At 44.6% G+C, this 25262-nt stretch overlaps 1 protein-coding gene across 2 annotated transcripts in view; it reads left to right on the plus strand.

Annotated features, from left to right (window-relative positions):
* Positions 1-25262, plus strand: part of NT5C2 (5'-nucleotidase, cytosolic II) — a 42592-nt gene that overhangs the window by 5919 nt on the left and 11411 nt on the right. For both annotated transcript variants that reach the window (XM_035893648.1, XM_009638070.2), the window contains 3 exons: positions 5915-5988; positions 22611-22728; positions 24131-24226. In XM_035893648.1, the coding sequence (XP_035749541.1) occupies positions 5915-5988; positions 22611-22728; positions 24131-24226 (288 nt within the window). The remainder of the gene's footprint in view (positions 1-5914; positions 5989-22610; positions 22729-24130; positions 24227-25262) is intronic.

Below are 25262 nucleotides of genomic sequence, written 5' to 3' on the forward strand. Positions count from 1 at the left end.
ATGGCCGTGTTTCTGCATACAGCCTCATCAGACTTCTGAGTTCCACTTGTAACCTGATTTTCCAGTTTTATGTCACTATAATTGTGCAAGGACGGTTAGTCTTGTGAAACTGCAGGGCACTACCTTAGAAATGTTACTAGAAGTGGCCAGGAAATTTTGATGCCATTCTTCTGTCTTCCCTGATACTGTTTCATCTGCCTGAAGTCATCTCAAGCCCAAACACTATCTCTAAATACGGTTACAAACATACTGACCTGTCAGAATATTCCTCTTCAGTCAAAGAAGGAATAAAATGGAAGTCTGAAAATCTAACATTATAAAAAAAATCAAAATGGTATGATAAATAATAATATATGGAACGGTCATTAGCTGCCTAAAGAAGCAAGACTCAGTGAAAGAACAATTACATTGGTTTTAGTAGTTCCAAACAGTTTCTTTCTTATCCCTCTAAGACAGGTACCAAAGTATCCAGCACCCAAAGACAAGACATTCCGATGTATGTCAGGATCTTCTTAAGGTTGCTCACATGATTTGTGCCAGAAAAGTAAGGTCGGGGGGGATTCATCTGAGTTCACTGCTGTTGATGGAAGTCACTTGTAACCAGAACTATAAAGTCATGTAGTGAGACATCTCCCCCAGCCACACAATGTCTGGGGACTAGCTAGTAATACCAAGAACATCCAGTTGTCGTAAGAGTAGTGGGATTTTTTTTTCATTATCAGCCTTCTTAAAGAGGCCGTGGAGAACTTGGAGATGGGAGGCTATTAAAAGCTAATCCATTTAGTTCACTCTTATTTCTTTTTAACTCTTCTACCTTATTAAAACATGGAAGTTGTCCATAAAGTGAAGATTAACCAAAGTGCCTAAACTTTGAGGAAGCAGCAATCTGAGCCTTCTGGCTAGGTAGTCCCTGGTCTGTGGCTGGCTCAAGCCCAGCTGTCCACCACAGCCCTTTTTAAACTTAGGTTTAGGCCGTGCTCAGCTGGCTCCCACTGTATTTGCTGTTCCACTCAGTGCTGTTGCAAGTTTCTTTGTATGTATTTCATTTCCAGTGAAACATACTGTCCTGACAAAGAATGCTTCTTGCTGCAAGGTATTTCTAGACACATTTAGAAAATGATTGTGAAGGTGTTCTGTTCCAGAAACCTTGCCTCACATTCGTTTTCATTTTCTCGCTCTGAGGAGCTGTGAGCCATGTGCCAAGCTCCTCCTTAGTTGTATAATTCTGTGCATTTTGTTTATTTTGCCGGTCGTATTACGAGAATGTTATACATGCACAGAATGCTTTTGAGATTTTGCACAAATAAAATAAAAACATTTCTCCCTCTCTGCATTCGCTCCTCTCCTGTGTTACTTGAGAAGAGTTGGGATTTAGGGTCCTGCCTCAGAATTGATTGACAAGAACAGTAACAAAACCGAGATCAGTTCTCTTGTATAGATATAAAGGACTGTGAATTTCAGTGTTGAGGGCATCAGGGCTCCGTGACTCCCTTTATGCACACTCAGCAGTTCCTCCTTCCTTGCAATACAACACATTTTTCTCTTATCCAGCACAATTCGTAGAGCTCAAAAAGAAAATAAATACTGTCATCGCTGAAAGCCTTCTGCTGTGGCCAAGCTGCAGGGTTTAATCTTTGAGGAGGAGCTCATTAGGGAGGAAATGTGCTTCGTGGTTTCCCTTAAACAGCTCCTCAAGTCCATTTTTTTAAAGGTTGGATCTGTGCCAGGCTAAGCCACCGGGCTGCTGCCTCCCCACTGCCAGCGGTGCCGAGTGCTGGCTCGGGGAGCCGGTGGGGCTGGGTATGGTCCCTCTGTCAGCTTCCCCACAAGCACCGACACCTTGGACTGCTCGTGCCACGCCGCACAGGGAGTGCAAAACTGTGGGAGGTTCACAGGGATACTCCTCAAAGCAGAATTACAAAGCTTGGTTTTTCATCAGGAAGGAAAGATGAAAGGCAATGTCCCGTCCAAGGAGATGCTCTGGCTGCAGACAGGCGTGGAGCTGGGGAGTTGGGTTTAGGCGATACCCACCTCTGCCTCTCAGCGCAAGGAACAGAGAGAGTGTTCTCACGCTGTGCCTGCAGTTTGATTTGTCTTACTGACAGTGCTGTTAAATTTTTAATCAGCTTAAATTTTAACTCCAGCGCTCCTAGTCAAAACTATCCTTTTCTGAATGGAAACAAAATCAGGAGAAGGGAAAGTGTGATTTCTTCTGATGCTAGCAAGTGAAAAAATTATTCTAGATTAAAACTTCATTGTCTAAAAATATTGGGTGATTTTAGTTTTCCTCTTATTCTGACTTTATCTTGACTGTTTGTAATCTGGAAGCTTCTTTGATTTTTGTTTATCTGGATGAGCTGTAAAACCTTGTCATCTGATCCTTTCCTTTAGAGACCAGAGGATCTTTTCTCTCAGCTGGTTGGGGTTCTTAGAGTCTTAACGTTGGTTGTGCTTTGTAGTCATTAAAAACAGCTCGTGGCATTTCTCTGTACCGTGTCTTCTGTGGAGATGCTACGATGCCAACAGACACATTTGACCAGGTATTCTTGAAATCAGGCTGAGCGTACCTTCGATTAGGATCTAAGCACAGCTTTGAAATGGGCTAAGCACCTGGCTCTTCCCAGAAACTGTCATGATTTAATCTCAACTTTTATCTTTAGTTTCTAGGATGCTGCACATATTTACTACTTTGAGTAAACCCCCTGAATTAAGCTGGTCAGCTTCTGGGAGTAAATAGTAATAAGTATCTACTTAGCCCCTTGTGCTTAGGGGGGCACTGTGCGTGGGAGACATCTTCCTTTATCGGGATTTAAAGTTGAGGTCCTGAGTGCCTGCAAAATAACCCAGTATCTGGCTGGGCCTTCACAAGAGAAGGTTCCAGTTTTTTTTGCCACTGTTTAGTCTGCCATTTAATCTGCCAAGACATATCCAAGTTTGAATTGATTAAAGTGTTCTCATTTCCTGTCCTGAACATGTTGTGTAATAGCCTTCTTTAGCTTTTTAAAATATTTGCTCTGTTTCACTCCAGCACTGGTGGATGAAGTAATTACCACGTCAAATCGGTTGGTAGGATGCCTTGAAATCTGCCAGGTCCTGTGTGCTGCTGGGGCATGATTAGACCCTGCCATGGTTTCTAGGTCATGGGCAATATTTACGAGTTGATGGAGAAGGAGAGATCTTCACCAGCTGTTACCAAGAGGGGGCTGGAATAGTAATTTTCATGTTTTTATCATAAGACTTACTTTGGAACAAAAATATGCTAATAGATGTTGTTCGTTTTATTGCCTTCTGTAAACTTTTCCAGATCCACAGTATCAACGTGTGCTGGTTTGGTTTTTTTTTTTAGTCCCTGGGGTTCAGTTTGTAAATACTCCGAAAGCAAGCAATGAAAAAAATGTCAGAGGCTTAGAGAGCTTTCCACGGTTTTTGGTCAGTTTGGTGTTGTCATCATCTAAACATAGGCAGGCTGGACTGGAAGAGATCTCTTGGGTCACAGCTCCCTTGTTTTCGCCTTTCGCAGGCACTGTCGTATTACCCGTTTTATAAGCGCATTCAGCTCCCTCTTAGTGCTTGTTTCTTGTCCTCATTTGGGAAACTGTTCCCAAATGTTGCAATTCCGAAACACTCTTCTGAGCTTCTTTAAATTTCCCTTCCCATTCCTGTCCTGTTCGGCAGGATGGAAAACTACGCCCTGGGGGCTAAGCCCAAAGGCAAGAACAAAATTGGACTCCGCAGGTCGGACAAAAAATGTTGCTAGCATCTCCCAGAGGAATGTTATTTCTTCTTAAAGCTCTTTCAGAAGCAAACTGCACAAACATGAGATCAGAAATCGTGCACTTGAATTAGCTAGCAAGTAATGCTTCCTGGCATCGGCAGCAACAGAACATACTTACACAAAGTATGAGGCTGTGTTTAGTACCAAACAGCATTTTGCGTTGGTCTCTTGTGAATCAGAGCTATCTCCATGTTAGAAGACAAACACGGATTCAAACTGCCGATTCGGATAATTTGCTCCACCTACTCGAAAGCCAGCTATTTCAGGAGTGAATTGTAGTGATTTACGATCCCATCTCATATTTCCAAAAGGCATTTCTTTACCAGTTTCCATTTTTTCCACACCACCCCATTGTCAAAGGCAGGCACTTTGCCAGGAAACTGTGACTCCCAGAGAGAGTGTGCGAGGTTAGGGGGAAAGTATACTATTGCCAGAGAAACTGTATTCCAAGTGGATTTGTGTGGAACAACAACCATATCCAGTGACTGGTTAAATTAGCCACAGATGTGTTTTCTAGAACGCTGTCCAAGAAGATATACAGTACTTTAAGGCTTGGTTCAGGCATAATGATCTTCTGAAGTCAAATCAGATCCAAGCAAAATCGCATTGGTACTAGGGAGGTTTTAAAGGAATTGTGTAATATGATTCAGACAAGTAGATGAATCAGACTGCTGCGAACTAAACAAGGAGCACATCGGTGAGAGATGAGGTAAGACGACTTGCATAGAAGTGCGATAGTTTGATGTTAGCAGTTTGCTGTTAAAATTCGAGCTGCGGCGGATTGACACGGGCAGTGGAACGGGCACGCGATGCCGGCCACCTGCCCAGAGCGTGCGTGCGGAGGAGAATCTCCCAGGGGTTTCTTTCAGCTTTTCAGAACGTACGAGTGCTTGGTCTTGCACTTGCCGTCTCCATTGCTGTCCCTGTGCCACTCCTCCTACGCGGCAGTGCTGCCGATTTCAGTTTTTAAGAGGATAATTACTCAGCTGAGGGCAATGCACTTATTAAAGATTTGGAGAATTTTCACGTACTGAAATCAGAGTACAGGTGAAGGCTCTGGGACTTTTCTGATACGGGAGAATTTTGTCTCCGCATCACAGCTCGAGCAGTACGTGGGATTTCTGTCCGAGATCGGTGTTGAGAAGCTCAGCTTCCATCCCGCAGCCGAGTTCTGACCTTCATTCTTAAAGTTCAGATAAGACAGATGGTGGAGAGAAGTCTTGTTGAATTACAGATCTGCTATATGGTTTGAAGTTCTGGAGAAATGTAGGCAGCTTAGTTACTGTAGTAGCTGGAATAGGGAGCAAGAAAAGCTTTTGTTGTATTGTATTCTATCTGACCTATTTCTTTACCATGTTATTTACTTGAACTAAATTGAATGTGGTGTATTAAAAAGCTGTCATCGAAAAGGGCCTGGAATTATTCAGCTTAGATTCTCATTGCAATAAGCATTAGTAGTAAAAATGGAATTTAAAAAATAGCAATTTTGTTGAGGAGTTGCAGGGGAGTTATAAATAAAAGAAAAATTTTCACAATAGGAATAGCATATTCTTGTAGATGAAAGTTTATCTCAGTCGCTGTTTTTCATAGCTTTATTAAATGTTTTTAATGCTATTGATGTAAATGTGGAAATGGATCTGCTTAGTTTTGCTTTGAAATTCCAGATATAGTTCCAAAGAGGGCTCAAATGCTATGAGTTTATTCACAGAAATGTTATTTTCTTTTCCTTTCCTTGTTACCTCTTTGTAATAATTTGTTTTAATCAAGCAAATTGTATTGCTTCCCATCCTCTGCTTCCAGTTTCCTCTCACTTGAGCTCTGAATTCTGCTTCAGGAGATTTTGCACTTCTATTCTTAGGAATTTTTGCAGGTCACATGCAAAGCCCTGTGTGTGTGTGCATGCATGCGTGTATGTCTTTAGACAGCATACCAATAATTAGAATAACCCTGCAAAGTCATGGCTTTGCTTCAGGAGAACTCACTGCAAAAAATGAAACATGCCTCCGTTTTCAGGTATGTTTTCTGATTTTGACCTAAGAGAGCCAGGCATCCTGACAGCTTGACAGCACGTGTTTGTTCTAAACCATGATTATTTTGAAAATGCTCATACCTATGGCTTTATTTCTTTTCTCTTTACAGGGTCTTTGTAAACAGAAGTTTAGCCATGGAAAAGATAAAGTGCTTTGGTTTTGATATGGATTATACACTTGCTGGTGAGTATCTTCTTGGGTTTTTTGCCATGTTTTGGACATAGTTTGGAGTATTGCCTCTTGTTAAGCAAAAACCAGTTACTGGACAGCCAGTCCAGTTAGCAGGTGCTGCTTCTATTAGCAAATATATCGTTTACTATTCATTGCACTTAATTTTAGGTGTTTCCCTTGAATTTGTTATCTGCAAGCTGTATTTGGTCACAAGCCATGTTACTGTAGTACAGTTTCAAGTGATTAGGGGTGTCAAGGAAACCAAAGCTTAATAAGTCTAGTTGCTTCCTTAGTTTCCACTACATTTTGATATTGCCCCTGGTGCAAGCTTGGCTTTGAATAGCGAGGTGATTTCTTTTACCCTTGGTGCATGTGGCAGGCTACACCTTTAGCCAGCAGGTTCTCCTGTGTCCTGGGAGGGTCATTTTTGAATAGGTTTTCCTCTTTCCCACTCCTCCTCTGGCCGCATCAGTGACTCATTTTGAGTAGAGGCAAGGCAGGGGGAGTGTCTTGTGTCAGCCGAACAAGTTAATTTAGAAAGCTTTCCCCATTCTTTATGGCAGATAGGCTTTGGGAGGTTGCATAAGACCTTTCAGTTTCATAAAATTTTTTGCATGACTTCTCCATCTTTCAGATACTCGACAGGCAAGTTCTCTGAGACTTCTGATGAAGGGGGGGTAAAGTTAACGTTTTCTGCATAATCAGACTTGCATGATGTTACGTATTTTAAGGAAGGAAGAGATAAAAAGCCCACTTCTACTTTCCTAGGTCATAGTATCATGCAGGCTGTGACTGGGGATGTCATGTACAGCCCTGCCTTCTTTCTCATTACCACGTCCAAGGTTGTGGATAAAAAGTTGCTATCACCCTTGATATTTCAATTTAGAATTGTTGTGAATATAAACTGGGAAAATGTGAGGTAGGGTGTTAGAGTCACCTAATAATAGGTTAATGCAGTATGTCAATTATGGTCATCTAGTTACCATGTCTGCTGAGAAGGAATGAGAGATGAGTAATGTGGCTAGGGACAGTGCGAGGGTCACAGGAGCCGGGGTCAGTGGCTAAGCGAAGGGCAGGAAGGTTTCCATGGGCTCATGGTTCAACACAACGCTGCAAGGGGCAGTTTTGGGGGCTGTGGCAGTTAATTGCAGTTTATATTTTGATCACTTGCTTTTGGTCTTTCAAGCAGTTATCCACGAGGCAGTAGTTATATATAAAAGGTTTGGTGGTTCAACACCTTATTTATACATCTGTTTATAAAGTTCCTGCCACTTTTTAAGTCATGAAATGTATCGTTGTTAATCTGTGCTGGATCTGACTGCAGGCGCATGTTTTCGGTGTTTGTGTTTCCCAGCTGTGACAGCCTTGTGGCAGTGCCTTTAAGGGGGGCGTAAAACAGTTGTTCAAGAACAAATGCTTAAAAAAAAAAAAAGTTGTGGGTTTCACTTCTGTAACGGAAAAAAAGCTTCTGTGCCTTTCACAAACCGGTGGCGTTTCCCAAGGACTCAGGTGATCCCAGTGGGGCTGGCGTGGAGCACGAAGCCTGTTGCTAACTTTCATCCTGACAGAAGGAGAGCTTCAGCACTGTCCTCACTTCTCCGACTGTTCATTTTGCTCAAGTGTTGCTTGTTCCTGTAAACACAGAGCAAATGTGTTGTTATCCACAAAATGATGCTTGGTTTGATGAGAGGAAAAAACGAGGATGTTTCAAGCATCCTAAAACAGTAACCAGGGACATGGAAACCTGGGGCTTCCCAGGCTGGAAGATGACAGTGCTACAGTGCAGTGGGCAAAGTTGGTGCATTCAGGGGAATTGAGTGACAGGGTATGGTGACGAAAAAGAAATGAGATGTGGTCTGAGCAGAAACTTGAAATCTGGACCGCACTGGGGTAAGCGGCTGTCCTATGACTTCTTGCATGGTACAAGAGAGATAATAGTTGGAGATCATTTTACAAGGAATTGTGAGAATGTAATTAGGTTGGAAGGCTTTTTGTAGATAAAAAGCATTATGCCTGGTAAGTACTATTTCCCTTTTGTTCACTCAATTGGGAAATTAACATACAAAATTACCTGTTTGTCGTCTTATGTCTCAGAGTCACCCTTTCTTCTCCATGTGGCCTTTTGTTACCTGACCATTATTTGCTATATATAACTGTCACACCCAAGAAAAATTGCTTATTTATTGCAGGGGCTTTAAAGAGTGTAGTGTTAGAATAAGATTATGCTTACAATTAATTAATTGGAAATTATAATGAAGAAGTGGGGCAAGTGAAGTATTATACATTAGCATGTTGTAGTGCATTCTTTAGACCCTGTTGTATTTTCTGTCTGGGCATATTATCCCTTACACACTATATCACATGGGCATGCTACTGTTTAGATTAGAGAAGAAAAAACAATGTAAAAAGCTAGTTTATCTGTAATTTAACATCTGTGTACCAGATGGTGCATACTGAGCAGAAGCTTTCTGGAGACCATTCAAGATGTGTAAATAGACCAAGGAAGAAGAACGGAAGCATCTCCAGTGTCATCAGCTCCTCATCTAGTTTTCTGCATTTGTACTTTCAGATACTGCTAAGTCACTTTTCTGTGAAGTTGTTTAAAAATATCCCAAGCACAATCTTCATATTCAGTGATTGGGGGCAGTCAGAGCCATTGACCCTGCCAAAAACGATATGCCATGTCCTTTCCCTGCTCTCTGTCGTGAACTTTCACGTCAGAAATAAACTGATGACATTCATCCTGTAGCTGACAGTCATACACTTTGACATGTCAGAAGAAGAATGATTATTTTAGGACACCTTGTGATACCTATCTTGTGAAGAGGAGGCTGTGGTGTCAGTAAAAGAAAACATTGTCACTCTTCTTTCTTTCTTCTTCCCAAATCAGTGGCCACTGGCAGCACCAAAACTCTTGCTTAGGAGGTGGTTCAGTACCAGAGAAGTCAGAATCACTTGACTTATTTTGAACTCTAGAAGCTTGAGACAGGTTTTTTTTTTTGTTGTACTTTATGAGTTTAAGGACACAAACCTACTTACAGTAAGACTGCTTTCTGTCTAGAAGAATCTAATTTTGGTAGAGACGTGGCATTTCCATTTTGAAGTGTATGGTAACAGCTACTACACACATGCTGCAGTCATCATGTGTTCTACTACTAGCATGACTGAGAATGCCAGCTTGCCAGCTGACAGCAGGTTCAGTATCATCATGTTACATCGCACATAAAATATGATTTCATGCATTGTTTTATAGGGTAGTATTTCTTAGCCTTATTAAATTAAAGGGCCACTGAACTCAGAATTGAAAAAATTCAAGGCTGTCTGATACAGCATTGCCACAGTGATTTGGTTGGCTTTCAAGTCAAAATGAGGTGAAACTTTGAATTCTTGTTAATAACTTACATGTTCTCTCATTGTGTTTGTCTCTTTCCTTGCATAGGGTTGAGAAAGACTGTTAATGGGTGGGTTGGGCAAACAAAGTCTTTTTGTCTTGAAGAAAAGAGCTTGAAGGTTTTAGCCTTCTCTTCTGAGAAATTATGGACATTAAATTGCTGAATTTGTAGCCATTGTGATTACAGCTAGAATTAATTTGACTGTTGGGAGCTCAAAATAAAATGAAAGCAAATTGAAGTAACTCTCACAGGATTCCTTGTTTTCCCATCAAGGATTGCTGTTGGATCCTCGTGGGGTGAATAAGATCTTCTACATGTATGGAAGCTCCCAAGTCTCCCTGGGCTGATGTGCTGGATACACTGATACTAGAGGCTCAGGAATCTGCGGTGTATATGAAGCTGACTGTCCCCTTCCTATTCAGTCTGTTTGGTTGCCTTGTTTTAGTGAATCGCATTTAGTACATAAAAGAATGTTTCTTTTAAGCTAGGTGTTACTGGGAGGAAAGTCGAAGGAGCAGGAGGAACAGCAGGATCTGACTGTGGTTTGTGTGCACAGCTAAGTAGCTGCTGCTTAAAATCTGGGAGGGCTTGAGGCAAGCAAGAGTCATCAGCTGTTTCGGCCCTTGCTGTTAGCAGAGGTTACGGCAAGTTTCGGCGGTGTCGCGCAGCCGTCACCCCAGCAGCCCTTTGTTCTCCGCCGCTGACCTTGCCGCCTGCCAGCCAGGGAGCAAGGCCCATGCCGATTCCCCAGGGTTCCCTTGCTCCTTGGAAAGCCACGGCATTCTGCCAGGATCTGCAAATACCCCTGAAGGGTTGTGCCTGCTGTCAGTGCAGGACTGGGACGCTTTGAAAAATTCCTGTATAAATCCTTAAATTAGAGAGATTTGAGGGTCCTTTTGTGCTGCATTTTTGTTTGCTAAATAGTAGTTTCTTTTATTATCCAAATGATTCATCTCTTGCTTATTCATCCTGGCTGGCTACAAGACCAGTAGACAGTAACGATTCTGGTCTGCCTTCCTGTTAACACTAGTACTGTCAAAACTGCCCATGCTTTGGTAAAGGAAAACATTGCCTGTAATCCAAAAGATTCGCAGCCTTCTTCAGTTTTGTGTTTACTGCAAACTGCAGGAAGAAAGATAAAGGTGTGTCAGTGGAGAGTCTTCCCTGCAACACGCGCCTGAGCCTGGGAAATACATTGGAGATAGAGCAGAGAGAGGTTGGTTTCACACAGCATTTTTATTTGGCTGCTTCCTTCTCAGTGTGAGCTATACTTGTAATTAGTAGGTCTGGATCCAAGTAATGCAGGAGGCCTTGGCGTTACGAGGGCTTAAACGGGACAGGTTGCACAATGAGGTGATGGATAGACGTCCCTTGACAGGAGCAGGGCTAAAGCAGTGGGGTTCTCAAAGTGGCTGTAATTTCACACCGGGCCGTTGGCAGATGGAGAGGGAATTAGTGAGAATTACAAACTCAATCGTGCTTGAAAAGATTCCTCTGTGTCTACCCTCCTTCTCCAAAAGTTACAGCCTTGTTGAAAGTTTTATCTTCTATCCCTGAGGTAGAGAAGATGTATTATCAGTAGGCAGGATGCTTTCATTTGGAATGCTTTTCCTGTACTTACATCACTGCTGCTTTCACGTTCTCCAGAAATCAGGAGTAAAATTATCATTGGCTGCTGAAAACCGTTTCAATAAAAAAGAAAGGGAAATGAGGCTTGAAAAATACTGTTTATTGTGTGCAAATATGATTAATACAAGATAATATGTTTGGAATACAGCTTGTGTCCTGGAAACATTGCCAATTTAATGCCAAGATTTAGTGCACTGAAAAGATTTTATTGCAAAATTGCTTATGCTTTCAGCTGTAGCATTTCCCTTCTCATCACATGGGAAAAGACATGGGAAAGCCAGCTTTAGTCTTTCCCAACTTCAAAGTGCAATATGCATAAACAGGTTTTGCCCCTGCCTCAAGTAGGCGTTTGTGTCTAAGCCATCCTTGTGGTTTGGAGGAGAGGGAAATTTTTCACACCCACATCTTATTTTTGAAATGTTTTTCTTTACCTGTTGACTCTGAAAAAGATCTTCTCAGCCAGAAGGTAGGACTGGCTTGTTGCTGCGTGCGATCTGGGAGAAAAGGTGGCAGCTGAATTGAGAACAGGTTCTTCAATCAAGCTGGTATTTTTACTGTAGCTGAGTTGTATCAGTTTTCTGTGTTTTGGTCTCCACAACTACGAACTGGGACTAATGAATTTGTACCTTGTATGAAAAAAATTCTGGATTGCACAGATGAAAATCAAAGTATAAATGTGGGAGCTTTGTACATGAAGGATTGAACTGAATACTTAAGAAAGCTGCTGAGCTTGTAATGTAAGCAACCACAAAGAAATACTTGTTCTTGCTGTTATCGCCTGTTTATCGGTGCTGGACCCCAGTACAAATGTTCTAATGAGGCTCTCCTGCTTAGGTTAAAGCTTTGTCTTTGGTTTCATCATGGTGTATGGACTCCTGGCTTTGAGGCTTTTTGGGGGAGATACTGAGCAGTTTTGGTTCTTTCCCAGTTCTTTGTGCCATACAGAAGTGGTGTGGTGGCTGGAGAAAGGAATTGGTAGATGTGACTACAGTAGCCTTCAAAGCACCCTAGCAGAAAACGAGAGATGCCTTGACTATTGCCCATCTGCTGTCTGTGTTTTCACATTTGCACGTTTCCAGTTTAACAGGTGCAGATTTTTGCAGATTTCAGAGGCTGGTTTAGCCATTAGTGTTTGCAAGCTGAAGGCAGATGGAGAAGATAAATCGTTCCTAGCGTGCTTTGAGCTGGATGTTTTTTCAAATACCAGCGCAGTGCTCAGCGTGGCTGTTGTCCCTGCTCTCTCTGCGTCCCTGCTCTTCGGAGTTTGACCATTTAAAGCTGTGTAATGAGCAAACCGAGGTCTGGAGCTGTGGGATCTCACATGCTGGCGCTGGGAACGAGGAGTGGAGAAAGCATGTGTTGCTCGCTCCGTCCCAGTAAATCACTGACTGACAAACTGCTAATCCGCTGTCTGTGGATTCTTGAAGAATCAGCGTGTTAGACAGAAGCTGCTGAAAGAACAAGTCTTCACAGTGTAAGGAAGAGTTTCAAAAGCTGCCATATTCTGTTTTCTTGCTCTTAAAAACATGAGAGTAACACCAAGCTGGGTCAGCGGGCTGTTCGTATACCAACAGCCAATTCTTGTCTTTGCCAGACGGATGGAAATACGGAGGCATTTTTCACTCTAATAGACCCCCTTATCTAGTAATCTTAATACCACAACAGAAGTACTATTAAGTTGCAAATACCCTTGTGATGACACCAGCAGCTTACTCTGTAGGAGGAACCAAAGCTGAGAGTACAGAAGGCTTTAACTCTGAGATCACATGTGTGCCATTGCTTTGCGAATGCCTTATTTTAGCACACTGCAGAAAAAACTTATGGATGTGGCTTCTTGACAGCTTGGGCACTTGTGCTACGTATAAGCCCAGGTGCACACTGTTAAACAAGCGTGGAGCTTTTGAGGCTCACTCTCTTAAGTGGATATGGAGAGAAATAAGCATCTGGATCTGTTTGGACACTGATACGCCTGAATAGTGCCTTAGATATAGTGTATAAATGGCTACTGTACCTTTAAGTAATTTTCTTTTTATTTCTAGATGCTAGCAAATTATGTTTGAACATGAAGTCCATGCACCTATTTCTTCCCTGTTCAGAAGTCTTCATTGAAGAGCTAAGCCCGTATTTTGGCACAGTAGTTTGTTTCCATGGAAATGCAGGGATATTTCCAGTATGGGATTATGTCTCCCAGTGGGCTGTATCCGAGAGAGGTAAATTGTGAAGGCCACTTGTTAAGCATAAAAAAAGATTCTCTCGTGTCAGGAAAACAGTAAAAAATTCCCATAAAAGAACAGGTGACTGTGTAGTCATCTTTAAATTACTATTCCAGTGCAAAGAAATGTTATGCCAACTACTAAAATAGACAAACTGAAGTTTCCTTGAAACGCGGAGTCTGTCCGATTTGCTTCTCTCAACATGCAAAATGGGACCTCAGTGCTGTTGCTGTTACCTCAAGCCACGCATTTTTATTCAGCAGAAGAAATCTTTCCAACACTAAGCTCTGCTTTGCCAGCCTCTGAGGCATATCCAAACAGCCCAAATCTTTGTTACATTGAAGGCAAACAAAGTGCAGCAGCAGCAAGCTAAAAATACCTGGAATTTACCAATGAGAGCACTAGTAAGCCTGCTTTGGGAAGAGTTACAGCTGATGATACTTGACAACACTTTTGTTTTTAAAACAAGTAGAAATGCAGCACTAAAAACAACCTGAAGCATAGACCCAGCAATGCAGAGCCAAGCTGAACGTTCAATACTGTGTCAGTCCTCAAAGCACCAACAAATCCTGTCTTTACAGATCCTTTTAGCACACAGAGTGGGAAAATAGGAGCTGATACGGTTCCAGGTTAGAGGTTTTAGAGCTGAAAGCTGTGCTGTGCACTTGGGGATGTTTGCAGGAGCATTAGAGGTGAGGAATTTTCCATCTCTCTCAGGCTGCGGAGTGGGTGCGTAGCTGCTTTATGGGCACTGCTGCAGTTGGGGACTGCAGAGCCTTTGTGCTTCTCTACAGGCGTGCGCTGGTTTCCACACGGAACCCTGTGTTTAGCGTTGTCAGAAAAGGGTGCTGGGGAGCCGCAGAAGCTCAGATCCAAAGATCAGCCCGCTGATGATTAGTGACTCTTGCCTTGCTTCCTGTTACCAGATTTGCTGTCAAAAACATCTGTGGCCGCAAGAGGCTTAGTGCAAGATCTGGCTGCTCATGCACGGCAGAGCAGCTTGTGTGTTAAGTGTATGAAAATATCCTGGGACGCACCTGGAGGTTTTGTCAAGGTCTTATTTGCTGGTCACTACAATTAAATAATTTCTAGTGAAATAGAGAAAGTGCATTAAATATTGAAGTGCGCTTACAGCTCAGCTTTGTCCTACTGCACAGAACGCTTCTCAGTTTGAAAAGGTTGCTTTGGGTCAATGAAAGTTACAATCAATATGGCAGCAATTTCTTCTCATTCCAGACTGAAAAATTGAGTGAATTCAAAGAAACAAAACATACTGTTGCTACCCATTTTGTTTGTGTGGTACTAAGAAAACTCAATTTAAATATAGGCCGAAATACTACAGTTCTGCTTTGCGTAATACGGTGCATTTTTATTTATGGTCTAGTAGTTCAAATCAAACCCCAAGAGTCAAGAGGACTGGGGTCTGTTCCTGGCTGGTTTTCAACTTGTTTTGACCGTAGACGAATCCTTCGTGGTCACAGTTCAGCTGAGTCCATAAACAAATGGCAAGTCAGTGATTCACCACGTTCCTAAGTGAAAACATATGAGTCGTCCCATGGGTTTCTTTTGGGATTTCTTGCGGTTGCAATTAGGCACGTTTTACCGCTTTGTCAGTTTGTTTACAGAGACTGAGCTCCCAGGTCGGTACAGCACAAACGTGCACGACTCCCTTGCCCCGCACGCAGGGAGGCACATAGCAGGCACGTGTTTACGTGGGCAGATGAAGGGAAACCAGTGCTGTATGCAACCGGGGCTTTAAACAGGAGCATCCATTTTTCCCTTCGTCCCCTGTGAGGATGCTGCGAAGTGCAATGTCTGCAGCGGCCGTGGCAGGAGTTGAGATAACGCTTGATAGGTCTTTGGAAAGAGAAATGCAAGGCAAGGGGAGCTGGAGGTTTGTGCTTACCCTCGCTCCTGGGATTGCCAAGCCAGCTGAGCGTGTTTGTACGGAGGCTCCCGCAGCACAGCTGCCTCTGCAGGGTTTCTAGTTCTCATGGAAAAGAAAATCCTCTGCCTTGTTTCCGGTGCAAAATGGCAGCACCCTGCCAGGCCGTGCAAGCCAGGAGCGAGTCTGGGCTCCCGTCAGAGCTGAGCAGTCTGGCTCCGCTGTCAAAACCGAAGAGAAGCTGACACCCAGGTGCGAAACTTAAAGATGACATTTCAGATTCCTTCCTGTGTAAGCAATGCATTATTTTAACATCCAGAGCAGCGTAGCTTGAAATGTTACCGTTTCCCTTTCGTTATGTTTCAATGGCAGTGCCTGACACCACCTCCCCTCGTTAGAAAAGACCCCGTAACACAGCAGCTGAAGCCATTAGCATTCTGGAGCATAAATCTTCTTCTTTTCTAATTACATGTATGAAAACTGGCATTGCTCTGCAATGGCTTATGAGGATAATAGATACCCTGAAAGGAGGGTCAGTATATAGAGGTCAGATGGCATCCTTCACTGCCTGGTTACTTCTGGGGGTCCTCAGAACCTCTTGCCCAACAGCTGAGCAAACTTGCCTCAAACTATGGCAGTATGTGCAATGCCTGCCCAGCACGTACTACTATGTTTAATTGGTATTGTTGCTTCAGTGGGGTTTATTTTTTAATTAAGTCCAGTGTCCCAAACACCTCCGGGACTGGTCTTTCGCTATTTCCCTCTGGATTCTCAGCTGGAGTTGCAGGTCAGGTGATGAGAAGTGCCAGGGGATGAGCACTCGGTGCTTGCGTGAAATAGTGTTGGTTGTGGAGGGGTGACTGTCACAGACACCCTGGCGGTAGCTGGCACTAAATGCCCAGCTTTGGGGCTACGTGCAGAGGAGATGTTGACAGAATGGAGAGCTCTGGGGATAGATCTATCCTATTTTGGGACTAGTCTAGGATCTCATTTGATAGACATTTGTTGAGGTAGGAAACATAGATAGATGTACTGTTATAAGGGATGGGGTTGTAAAAGGGGTTCTTGGTCCTCAAGGCTTTAGCTTAGCACTTTTCATCAGCACAACATTGATATATATGTATTTTTAATACATACTTGCATTGTTTATTTGTGGTGCAATTCAGAATATGGATCAACATTTAAAATGAGCAGCACTTTGATCCTGCTCTTTAAGTCAGGTTTGTGTAATTTCAGAAATGTATTTGCACAAGCTTAATTATGCATGTTGTGCCTGAGACAATGTATAAATGTATAAATCTGGATACCAGCTACCCACCTGTCCATGTATGTCCCTAACTGCCTGATTTGCATGCCTTACCCACTGAGGAATAAGCAGCGACTGAAATAACCTGTTTCTAGTTATTTTACTTTCGTTTCTTCAAGACTTAAGACAAAGTAATTGGGCTGCATTTCCTGTGCTTCAGCGAAAAGGTGAAACCCCTTGTATCATTTGTCCACCTTTTGGCTTATCTCTCTTTGTGTGACCTCCAGAGAACCCAGATAGCAGGTAAAATTTCTGAAGATCGAGTGTTTGTAAAAGCTTTTTGCAACCCTTTGGAGGAGGTCATCGCCTAGTTTGAGAAATACTGATCTTATCTGAACACCTGAAAGTCAGAAGCCAGTTAGTTTCATCTGCCAGCCAAAGCAGTGTGGGTAGACTAAGGTGTTTCAGTTCCCAAGAGACTCTTGGTGGCCAGGGCCAAGGACGGGGAAGCCCGCAGCGCAGACAGTGCTCTCAGCGCCTGCCTGGGGAAGCAGTCGAGCTGGTATGTGCCGAAGGAGCAGAGCAGGCGATGCTCCGGCTGCGGAGAGCAGCTGCTCCCGTGAAGCCCCCTGCCAGCGTGGGGCTGTTTCTGGGGCCGCTGCGAGCACCCTTCCCTGGGATGCTCTCGGCTTCCAGCTGGGAGGGAAGGCAGGCGAGGAGTTGGCTGGTGGAAGGGATGAAACTCCTTCAGGAGGTGCTAGGACATCATAGGAGGGCATGCTGGCAAAAGAGAGTGACAGATGGGGAAAAAAACAGAGGCGGGGGTGAATGGGACTTCAGGTCATCACTTCGTCCTCGCCCTGCCTCTCTCCCCAGAGGAACTGCTCGCTCTGCGGGCTTCTGTTGTTATTGCAGCCACCTCCCAAGCTCACCTTCCCCTGCCTAAACCAGGGTGCTGGCGATAAGGAGATGCTTCCTCAAAGCTGCCTCAGTGGTGTGGGAAATCGGTGTGTTGTCACTGTTCTCAGTTCAGAGCTTTTACCAGCACCAAGGCCATAGTGGTCGGAAATAAAATGGCTAGGCAGGACTGGCTTGCAGGTGTGCAGTTTGAGATGGCAAATACCTCGCACAAAAGTGACATGGCTGAAGCAGTGCAAAAAGGGGTGGTTACTCTAACCTTAGGTCCTGCTTCTCTCCTGTGATCCGTGCCTAGCTTGTAAGAAGCATCGTCAAGACTTGGAAGAAAGCACATTACATCTTCAATGAGACGCTGCCCTGCCTCAATTTGAAATCTTTGTGTGTGTGGCGGAGGAACAAGAAAATAAATGGACAGCCCTTGAAGGGCTTTCTCCTCCACACAGCTTAAACAGAGCCATCCCGTGCACTGCAGCCTTCCCCGCTATTTGTTTTGAAACAAAACAGGCTTTAACCACTTACTTTCAGAGAAGCCTTCCAGGAGGTCTGCGCTCTTCTGTGGGTCCTTTTTTTTGCAACATCATTCCAACTCATTCAACTTTGTATTTAGTGCAAATTGGATCTCAGAGTTATTCCTGATTACTCTGTAAATTGCAGAACAGATCTGGTCTTCTTACTGTGAGTGCTTGCCAACCAGTGCGCTGCAGTATGGGGCAGCACTGTGTGCAGGTTTGGTACCGTTTTCTCCCTCAATGCTTTGCAAATAAAAGCCCAAGCGTAAGCGTGTTAACGTATACAGCTGAATTTAGATGTGCTGCGTCAGACTGACCCGGTGTGCGAGGCTTTCGTTGCAAGCACCTTCAGATGTAGGGCAAAATTCTCTTCTCACATTCCCAGAGTAGCTCATGGCTCGCCCTCCCGTGTGTCCTGCGCTGACACGTGCAGGCCTTTTGTGGTGTGAAAGAGAGTGAGTGCCCTGAAAGGAGTCATCGGTCACCAACTGAGGAACGGGCAATAATGGCAAAGCCCCCAAAAGAGCACGAGACCCTTTCTTGAACCAGTTGCTCTGCGTCTGAGAGAAATGTGAAAGGTTTGTGTCACCTGGGCAATGGGCTTGTAGCCTCTCCCTCCTAATTATCATTGAGCTCCTGATGTAAGACTGCTTTGTGGGTATGAGGACAGAATTTTGCCTGCAGGATGCACAATTACCAACTGTGCCTCCTCTATAAATCAGTTATAAGTGTATTTGGAATAGCTGCCAGGCCGGCTTCTGAGCTTACCAGAGGACAGAGCTCCAGCAGATACAGCCCCACATGGCACAGAGCTGTTGCAGTTTTAAAATCAGTCTGGTTTTTTTCTTTAACAGGGGAGCCCAGTGTAACTCCGTCAAGACTGGAGTGACACTCTGAATCTGCATCTGCCTCATGTGAGTTAAAATCCTGGCAGCAGCATTTTGCATAAGCTGGAGCCTCTGTAGAGATTTTTTTTCTTTTTTTTTCTTTTTTTTTTTTTTTTTTCCTTTTCAGGAAGGCTATAAAATGTTACTGTATGTGTCTTGGCAGCAAAGGTAAAAACAATGACACAAATGCATGAGAATTGCGTACCTTACTGCACAACCCCTGCTCATTCCAGATCGGCTTCCCTCCTAGCACGTACTGTGTCAGGGATGCCCACACTCATCACAGACCTGAAGGCTTGCAGCGTTCACTCCCGGGGTACTGCTTTTTACCTTTCAATAGTATAATGTTAAGCCAGGTGATGGTATTAAGGGGAAGCTGAAATGCTGTTAACTGGCTTCTGGTTTTTTTAAACCTTTGGTTGTTTTCTTTCCGCCCCAGTTGCATAATCCACGAGTGCTGGGTGCCAATTGCCCTGCACCGCTGAAGCATTTGCCTGTGTTGGACTACAGACTATTAAAATAACGTGGTCCTTTGGAGCTGGGGACTTGGCATAGTGGCATAGACATGGCCATCAAGTAGTATGAAAGAGAAAAAGAAGTCAGAGTAAGTTGTAGCATGTGCTTTGGTTTCACTGTTGTACTGTGTGCATTGGGCAAGGGCGCTCTGAAAATGGGTTCGTGGCTCTGCCTCTTCACCCGTCACAGAGTTGGGGATGCTTGAAGACGGGGCCCCTCTCAGCTGGCTTGAAAGAGCTGAGCACAGGAGACACTGCATGGCAAATAGGTGAATTCATGGCATCGCCATGGCACGCAAATTATCTTCAGCTGTGGTCTCAGCAGCCAGGTCTGAGGGAGGTGGATGTTCCAGGGAAGTTTAAAACTATTTGTTCATTATGCAGCTGCAGAAAAAAATACTGATCTGTCCTCTCTACTCTTTTTCCCCACGGGTTCCCAAAGTAAACAAGATACAAGAGAGAGCAACCAGCCCTGAGTACAGTATTGAAATGCATTTTTTCGTCCAGTCATGCATGTAACTGGGGCATCTTCCCCGAATGTGCTGCCGTAGCTGCAGCAGCGTTAGCCTGTTCATACTTGATCTGAAGGAGGTGGATCGTTTGTTTGCCTGAAGCTCGTGTTACTGAAACAGGCATTCACATGGCTTACGAGAAATGTCAGTGGGTTGTGGCTGGTCCCGATGGATGCAGCATGTGCTGCGATGTAGGGTGCTGTCAAGGTGGGCTCAGGGAGCTCTCAGTCTGTTCCCAGCTGTGTGTCTAATTAAAGGAAAGCTTATCTTGGGCAGTAAGTGTGATGGTAACTGGAGAACGTTTGTTGTCCCTTTCCCGTTTCCAGGAGTCCGGTTTCCCGTGTCTCTGTTTAGTTAGTGTATTGAGGAGAAGGCTCTCATTTTCCAGATATTGTGGAGTGGTAGAAAAATAGGGAAGGGGGTCCGAGGCATGAATGAGCTCATAGTCTAGTTTTATTGAAAGAGACGTCAAGGAAGCGAAATCTAGGGCTTGAGAGGTAAAGGGAGGAACTGACCCTGCAAAAAGAAACATTCAGATTTATCCTGTTGCAGAGTTGATGTTGAGAGACTTGAGTTGATGAAGGCTGAGGTTGATACCTGTTCTTCAGCTTTTGTCCTGCTGGTGCCTGGGCTTATTTCCTTAGACTCTGAGAGTTAAAAGGAGGTCTGTAGTGATAAATCTAAGACAGAGGGGCAGCTACAAAAAGGAAGAAACTGAGTGAGGGCATTTTGTGAGCAGGTGGCCACATGTCCCACCACAGCCATTCTCTGGTGGAATGTTAACAAGATGCATAGGTTGTTTAACAGAAAGCCCTACAGTTTCCCTGGAGAGGCTCTGCTGGAGCTGTTGAACCACTTCTGCTTGTCCGGAGGAGATGCCAGCATGTTCCTTGGGATTCTTTGTGTCTGGGCAGCATCACCATGGTTGGTGAGTTCAGAAAGAGCAGGGTTTCCCTGGAGAAATGTTTCATTTGGGAGTGATATTTCATGGATGAGTTGGTAACATGGTCAAATTCCCAGGAAGCTAATGAGGAGGAGTGCAGCGGCTTCATGAACAGAGCCGGGGACTGGAGGCTGCTTCACATAATGGGGAGCTTTGCAGCGCTTTCGCCTTCGGAGAATATGTGCAGGTGTATTTATTACCGATTTCCCTGGGAAGTGCCTTACTGTCCTGGATCAGAGGAATTCCTTTTCCAGATGACGCTCTGGTGTCACCCTCACAATGTTGTTCATCACCTAACTGCCTTTTGCTCCCTCCAACTCCAGCTCACTCCCCAGAATTGCCTTGTCAGTCACTGCTTTCTTCATTAGCTGTAGTTTTTGATTGCTTATTCCTATCTATAGCTTAATCAACCCTTCCTTTCCTAAAGGACAGAAGAGACTACGTGCATTGAATGTTGTATCATGCTGTTGATGTTTGCCATCGGTATAATAATGCTTGAAGATTTTGATAACTGTTTTATTGGTTTTAGTTATCTGTTTAAGAACATTACGGGTTTGCCTATTACATTTTTAATGGTGTTAGTTTAATGGGGAAAATTAACTCTTAGGATTCTGGTGCTTTTTAAGTTATAAAGAGATATGGGAGCCCTCTGTCACGGTTACAATGGTCTGAGTCTTTTGACAGTCTCATTTCTTCTATAGCCCTTGCCTTTTTAGTATTTTTCTAGTATTTTATGTATTTGTTTTCTCCTCTCAGATTGAGCTTCTGTATTCCACAGTATATATGTATATGGTGGTGATTACCTGGGCAGTGTAGATAATGTGTACAAATATATATTGTGAGGCCCACAGACGTGCTAGATCTCTCTCCAGAAAAGCAGTCTGTCTTCTAACAAGCTTACCGTGTAACTTGCACATTTTTGTTCTTGACTCAGCTAAATTTGAAGTATTCGAGTGTTTGATACAGTTGGGCCCGTTGAACCCATGGTAACCCTCATTGCAGTCAAGGGCTGTATTTGACCTTGTTACATCTTAGGGCCAATTTAAGACAGCGACACGCCGCAAATGTGAACCACCGTCAGAGAAACACGGTGATTTCCATCTGTCATAGAAACACAGCGATTTCCTTTTAAATGTTAATTTAATGATTAAGCAGTAACATTTCCAGTACGCAGGAAGGTCATTTGCAGGAAGAAGATGGGCTTGATGGCAGGAATGACTTGGTGAACAAGTCCACTTGTTTGGCACTGAGCTAAGGTGTGTGTCCCAGCTGAGCAAGCAGCTCCTCTGAAAATTGAGAACAGTAAGCTTGCTTAAGAGAGTAACATTTTGATGCACAAGGGTAATAGCTAACAGATTTTTACAGTACCATATGGTATTATTAACAAACAAATCGTATGTTAACTTGACAGCTCTACCTTCAAGCTAACTTAGTCTGCAGCAAACATAAATTCCCCTGAAGTGAAATCTGGAGACAATACTAAGCTTTGGGATTGTGTCCAGAGCAGTAACAGTAGCACAGCAGCGATGAATTTCAGGCTTTCTAACCATGAATACATGTGTTCCCAAAATTTATTGGTTTCTTCATCAGCTTGGAGAAAACACAGCAAACCAAAACCCGATCCGAGCAGGTGGAACAGGGAGCGTTCGTGCGTCTGCCTAAGGGGACTGCAGGGAGAGGAGCTGCGGTTTGAAATATGTTTTTCCTGGTGCAGAGCTGTGATAGACTGATGGGTGTTTCATCTGGTGCACGCTGCTGCTGAAACCTGAACTGCGGCTCCGCTCGGCTGCAGTCCTGGAGGATGAGCTAATCCCAGCGCGGCTGCGGGCTGGGGGACCCGAGGCAGCGAAGGGCAGGAGCAAAGAAGGGAACTGTGTGGTGTGGAGGAGGGAGGAGGGTGAATGGGCACATTACTTTTAACTGCCTTCTTGTTTAACCCCCTAGCTGTTTTCAAATTTTCTAACTGAAATCTCATCTTGGTACAGTGTATAAATCCCCTGAATACGAATCTCTTGGATTTGACCTGACCGTAGAAAGATTAGTTTCCATTGGATACCCTCATGAGCTGCTCAATTTTGTGTATGATCCTGCATTCCCTACCAGGTAAATGACTAACAGATACCGACCCAGCCTGCTCGAGGCCTTGAATATTTGTTCTGTAAAGTTCATAGGCAATATGTGAGGCCAGGTTTTCAGAGTTGTGCCTGTGAAGCCTGTGGCTGACCACAGATCATGGGGAAGGGAGCAGATTGCTCCAGTACGTGGAGGGCCTTCGCACACATGAATCCATGCCAGCAAAGAGGGAGTGCGCAAGAAAAGAGGCCAGCTGAAAACATGGACCAAAAATAACCTTTCAAAACAAAGACAGTAGAGACACAATTGGATTGGGAGTTAAAATCGAGGGGAGAAGGAGCCGTTACTGTCCACGAGGCTGCTAGAATGTCTCAGGACATTTTTCTTTAATGGTATTAATTAATAGTCTCCTGGTGCATAAGACATCCTGAAAATTAAGCTGACAATAAATAGCAATAAAAGAGGGACCGATCCTGTTCACTGGTCTGGATGAATTAAACGCCGAAAGCAAAGTTAGTGGTGCAAAGTTACTAAATTCTTATATTTTGTGTTTTGGTAGCAGAGGTAAAAAGGACATTGCTTGTTTTAAACAAGGCTTTTGGTCTAACTCTGCGCCTTTACATTGTTTCCACTTGTGCCTTTGCTGGATTTTGCTTTTTTGACTCCTTTGGAGCTTCTTTACATAAGACCGGACCAGAGGGTCCATTGGCTTGTTGTTCCCGTTTTCAGTCTGGCAGCCTCCTTCCTTCCCTCCTCTCAGCGAGTTTTACACCGAGACTGTTGCCCGTGCCTGTAACAAGACAGTAGCCCTTCACAAACCTGTGATGAAGACTCCATTAAATCCACTGCCTTCATCCCAGGGAGGGGACAGAAGGGATGTCTCTGTGGGAAGGCTGTGTTCTCCAGGTGCGAGCTGCTAGATAAGTGAGACAGAGTTTTGCTGGAGTTAGAACCAGAAATGTCCAAAGCATTTTGTGCAATAGTTAACACACCCCATCTCTCTCTGCCCATGGCAGAGCAATGAAAAAGAGGGGAGAAATTCCTTTATCGCACCTCGTTCTTCCTTGCAGCCCAGCAGGGCTGGCAGGGAACCACAAACACAGGGGTCAGATTCGTGACCCTGCGGGAGGGGCCCGTGTCTTCCCTGGTACGTGCAGAGCTAAGCCTCTGCCGGGTTAAACGGTTCCATTTTCAAGCCTATGGAGAGCAGATAGCTGTGCCTTTCACCTGGCAGCGCAGGGCTCTTGTGGCTCGCCTGCAGCCCGGTAAAAGGGACAGTCGGGACCCCATCTGTGCAATAACAGCAGCTCTGTTCTGATGCCCCGCACCGAGTGAGCAAGCTGTTCTAGAGCTGATTTGGAAGGAACTGCTATTAAAATGGTCACCGCTTAATACGCTCGCTTCTTCATATCTTAAATCGCTTTCTTAACAGAGGCCTGGTGTTTGATACGCACTATGGAAACCTGCTGAAAGTTGATGCCTATGGGAACCTCCTAGTGTGTGCACATGGCTTTAATTTCCTCAGAGGGTGAGTGCTGACTCTTGGCTGTTCTTTTTGACTTAATACGCTCTCTTGTGTCACTGATCCTCGGGGCACCCGTTGTATAAGGAGTCGCGGGGACTTTACTAACAGCAGATGCTGTATCGGTGTTCCTGCAGCTCCGGGGTTGACTGGGCTTGCATCGAGGGTCCCAGGCACAGCAACAGCCCAGGGTGTTGTGGAGGAGCAGTCCGTGCTGGCACAGGCACATCTGTAGTGCACTGGGAAAAGAAGAAAGCGCGCTGTGGGAAGGGGTTGATGGGGTAATCCAGGGGCTGTCCACCTGTCCTGGCACAGTTTAACATCAGCAGCTTGTCTGTTAAGGCAAAGCCATCGTGAGAGGGCTGCTGGGAGCAGAGGACCAGTGCCGTGAGGCTGTTAACTCCACGGCCATTGCTAAGAAGGTTCGAGGGCCTGAGCTGGCTTGGGGAAGGAACAAGCATGCTCTGCCCTGTTGTGTTTCTGACCTTTGGGGTGTCAGAAGTGAGGCATTGCGTGCTATTTCCTCCAGCCTTCCCTGGCTGCTTGCGTTTCTCTTGCCCCAGAGAAGCTGCTTTAGGAAGCGGAGGGGACCACAGTGCTATGTGCCTGATGTGTCCCAGCAGATCCCCCCAGTACCCTGCTGTGAGGGTGGATGGATGGAAGGCAAGTGCAGGCCAGCTGAGGGCCCCCAAGGTGACCAGCCTTGCATCAGGAAGTCAAAATTTAGAATAAGCCCTTACATATGCACTCAAATTCCTCTTTGAGTCAGAGGTGATCTTCAGAAGCTCCAGAAATGAAGGAAAACAGAACAATTAAATGGCTTCAGTCGTCGCCACCCTGCTGATGAGTTGCAGAGGGCCCCAGGGAAGCCTCCCGCAGCACAGCCGTGCCCTCCCCTGCTGAAAGGGGGAGAGCAAAGCAACACATGGAAAGTGGGGGAAAGTTTAAGATAAGCAAACAATGAAAGTGCAGATGATTTAAGGCATCCTCACAGCCAGCAGCATGGGGCTTAAGGTCGCGCTGTGGACTCTCGACCACTCTC

Source organism: Egretta garzetta, unplaced genomic scaffold, assembly GCF_000687185.1.
Source record: "Egretta garzetta isolate BGI_Z169 unplaced genomic scaffold, ASM68718v1 scaffold135, whole genome shotgun sequence".
NCBI classification, from domain to species: Eukaryota; Metazoa; Chordata; class Aves; order Pelecaniformes; family Ardeidae; genus Egretta; species Egretta garzetta.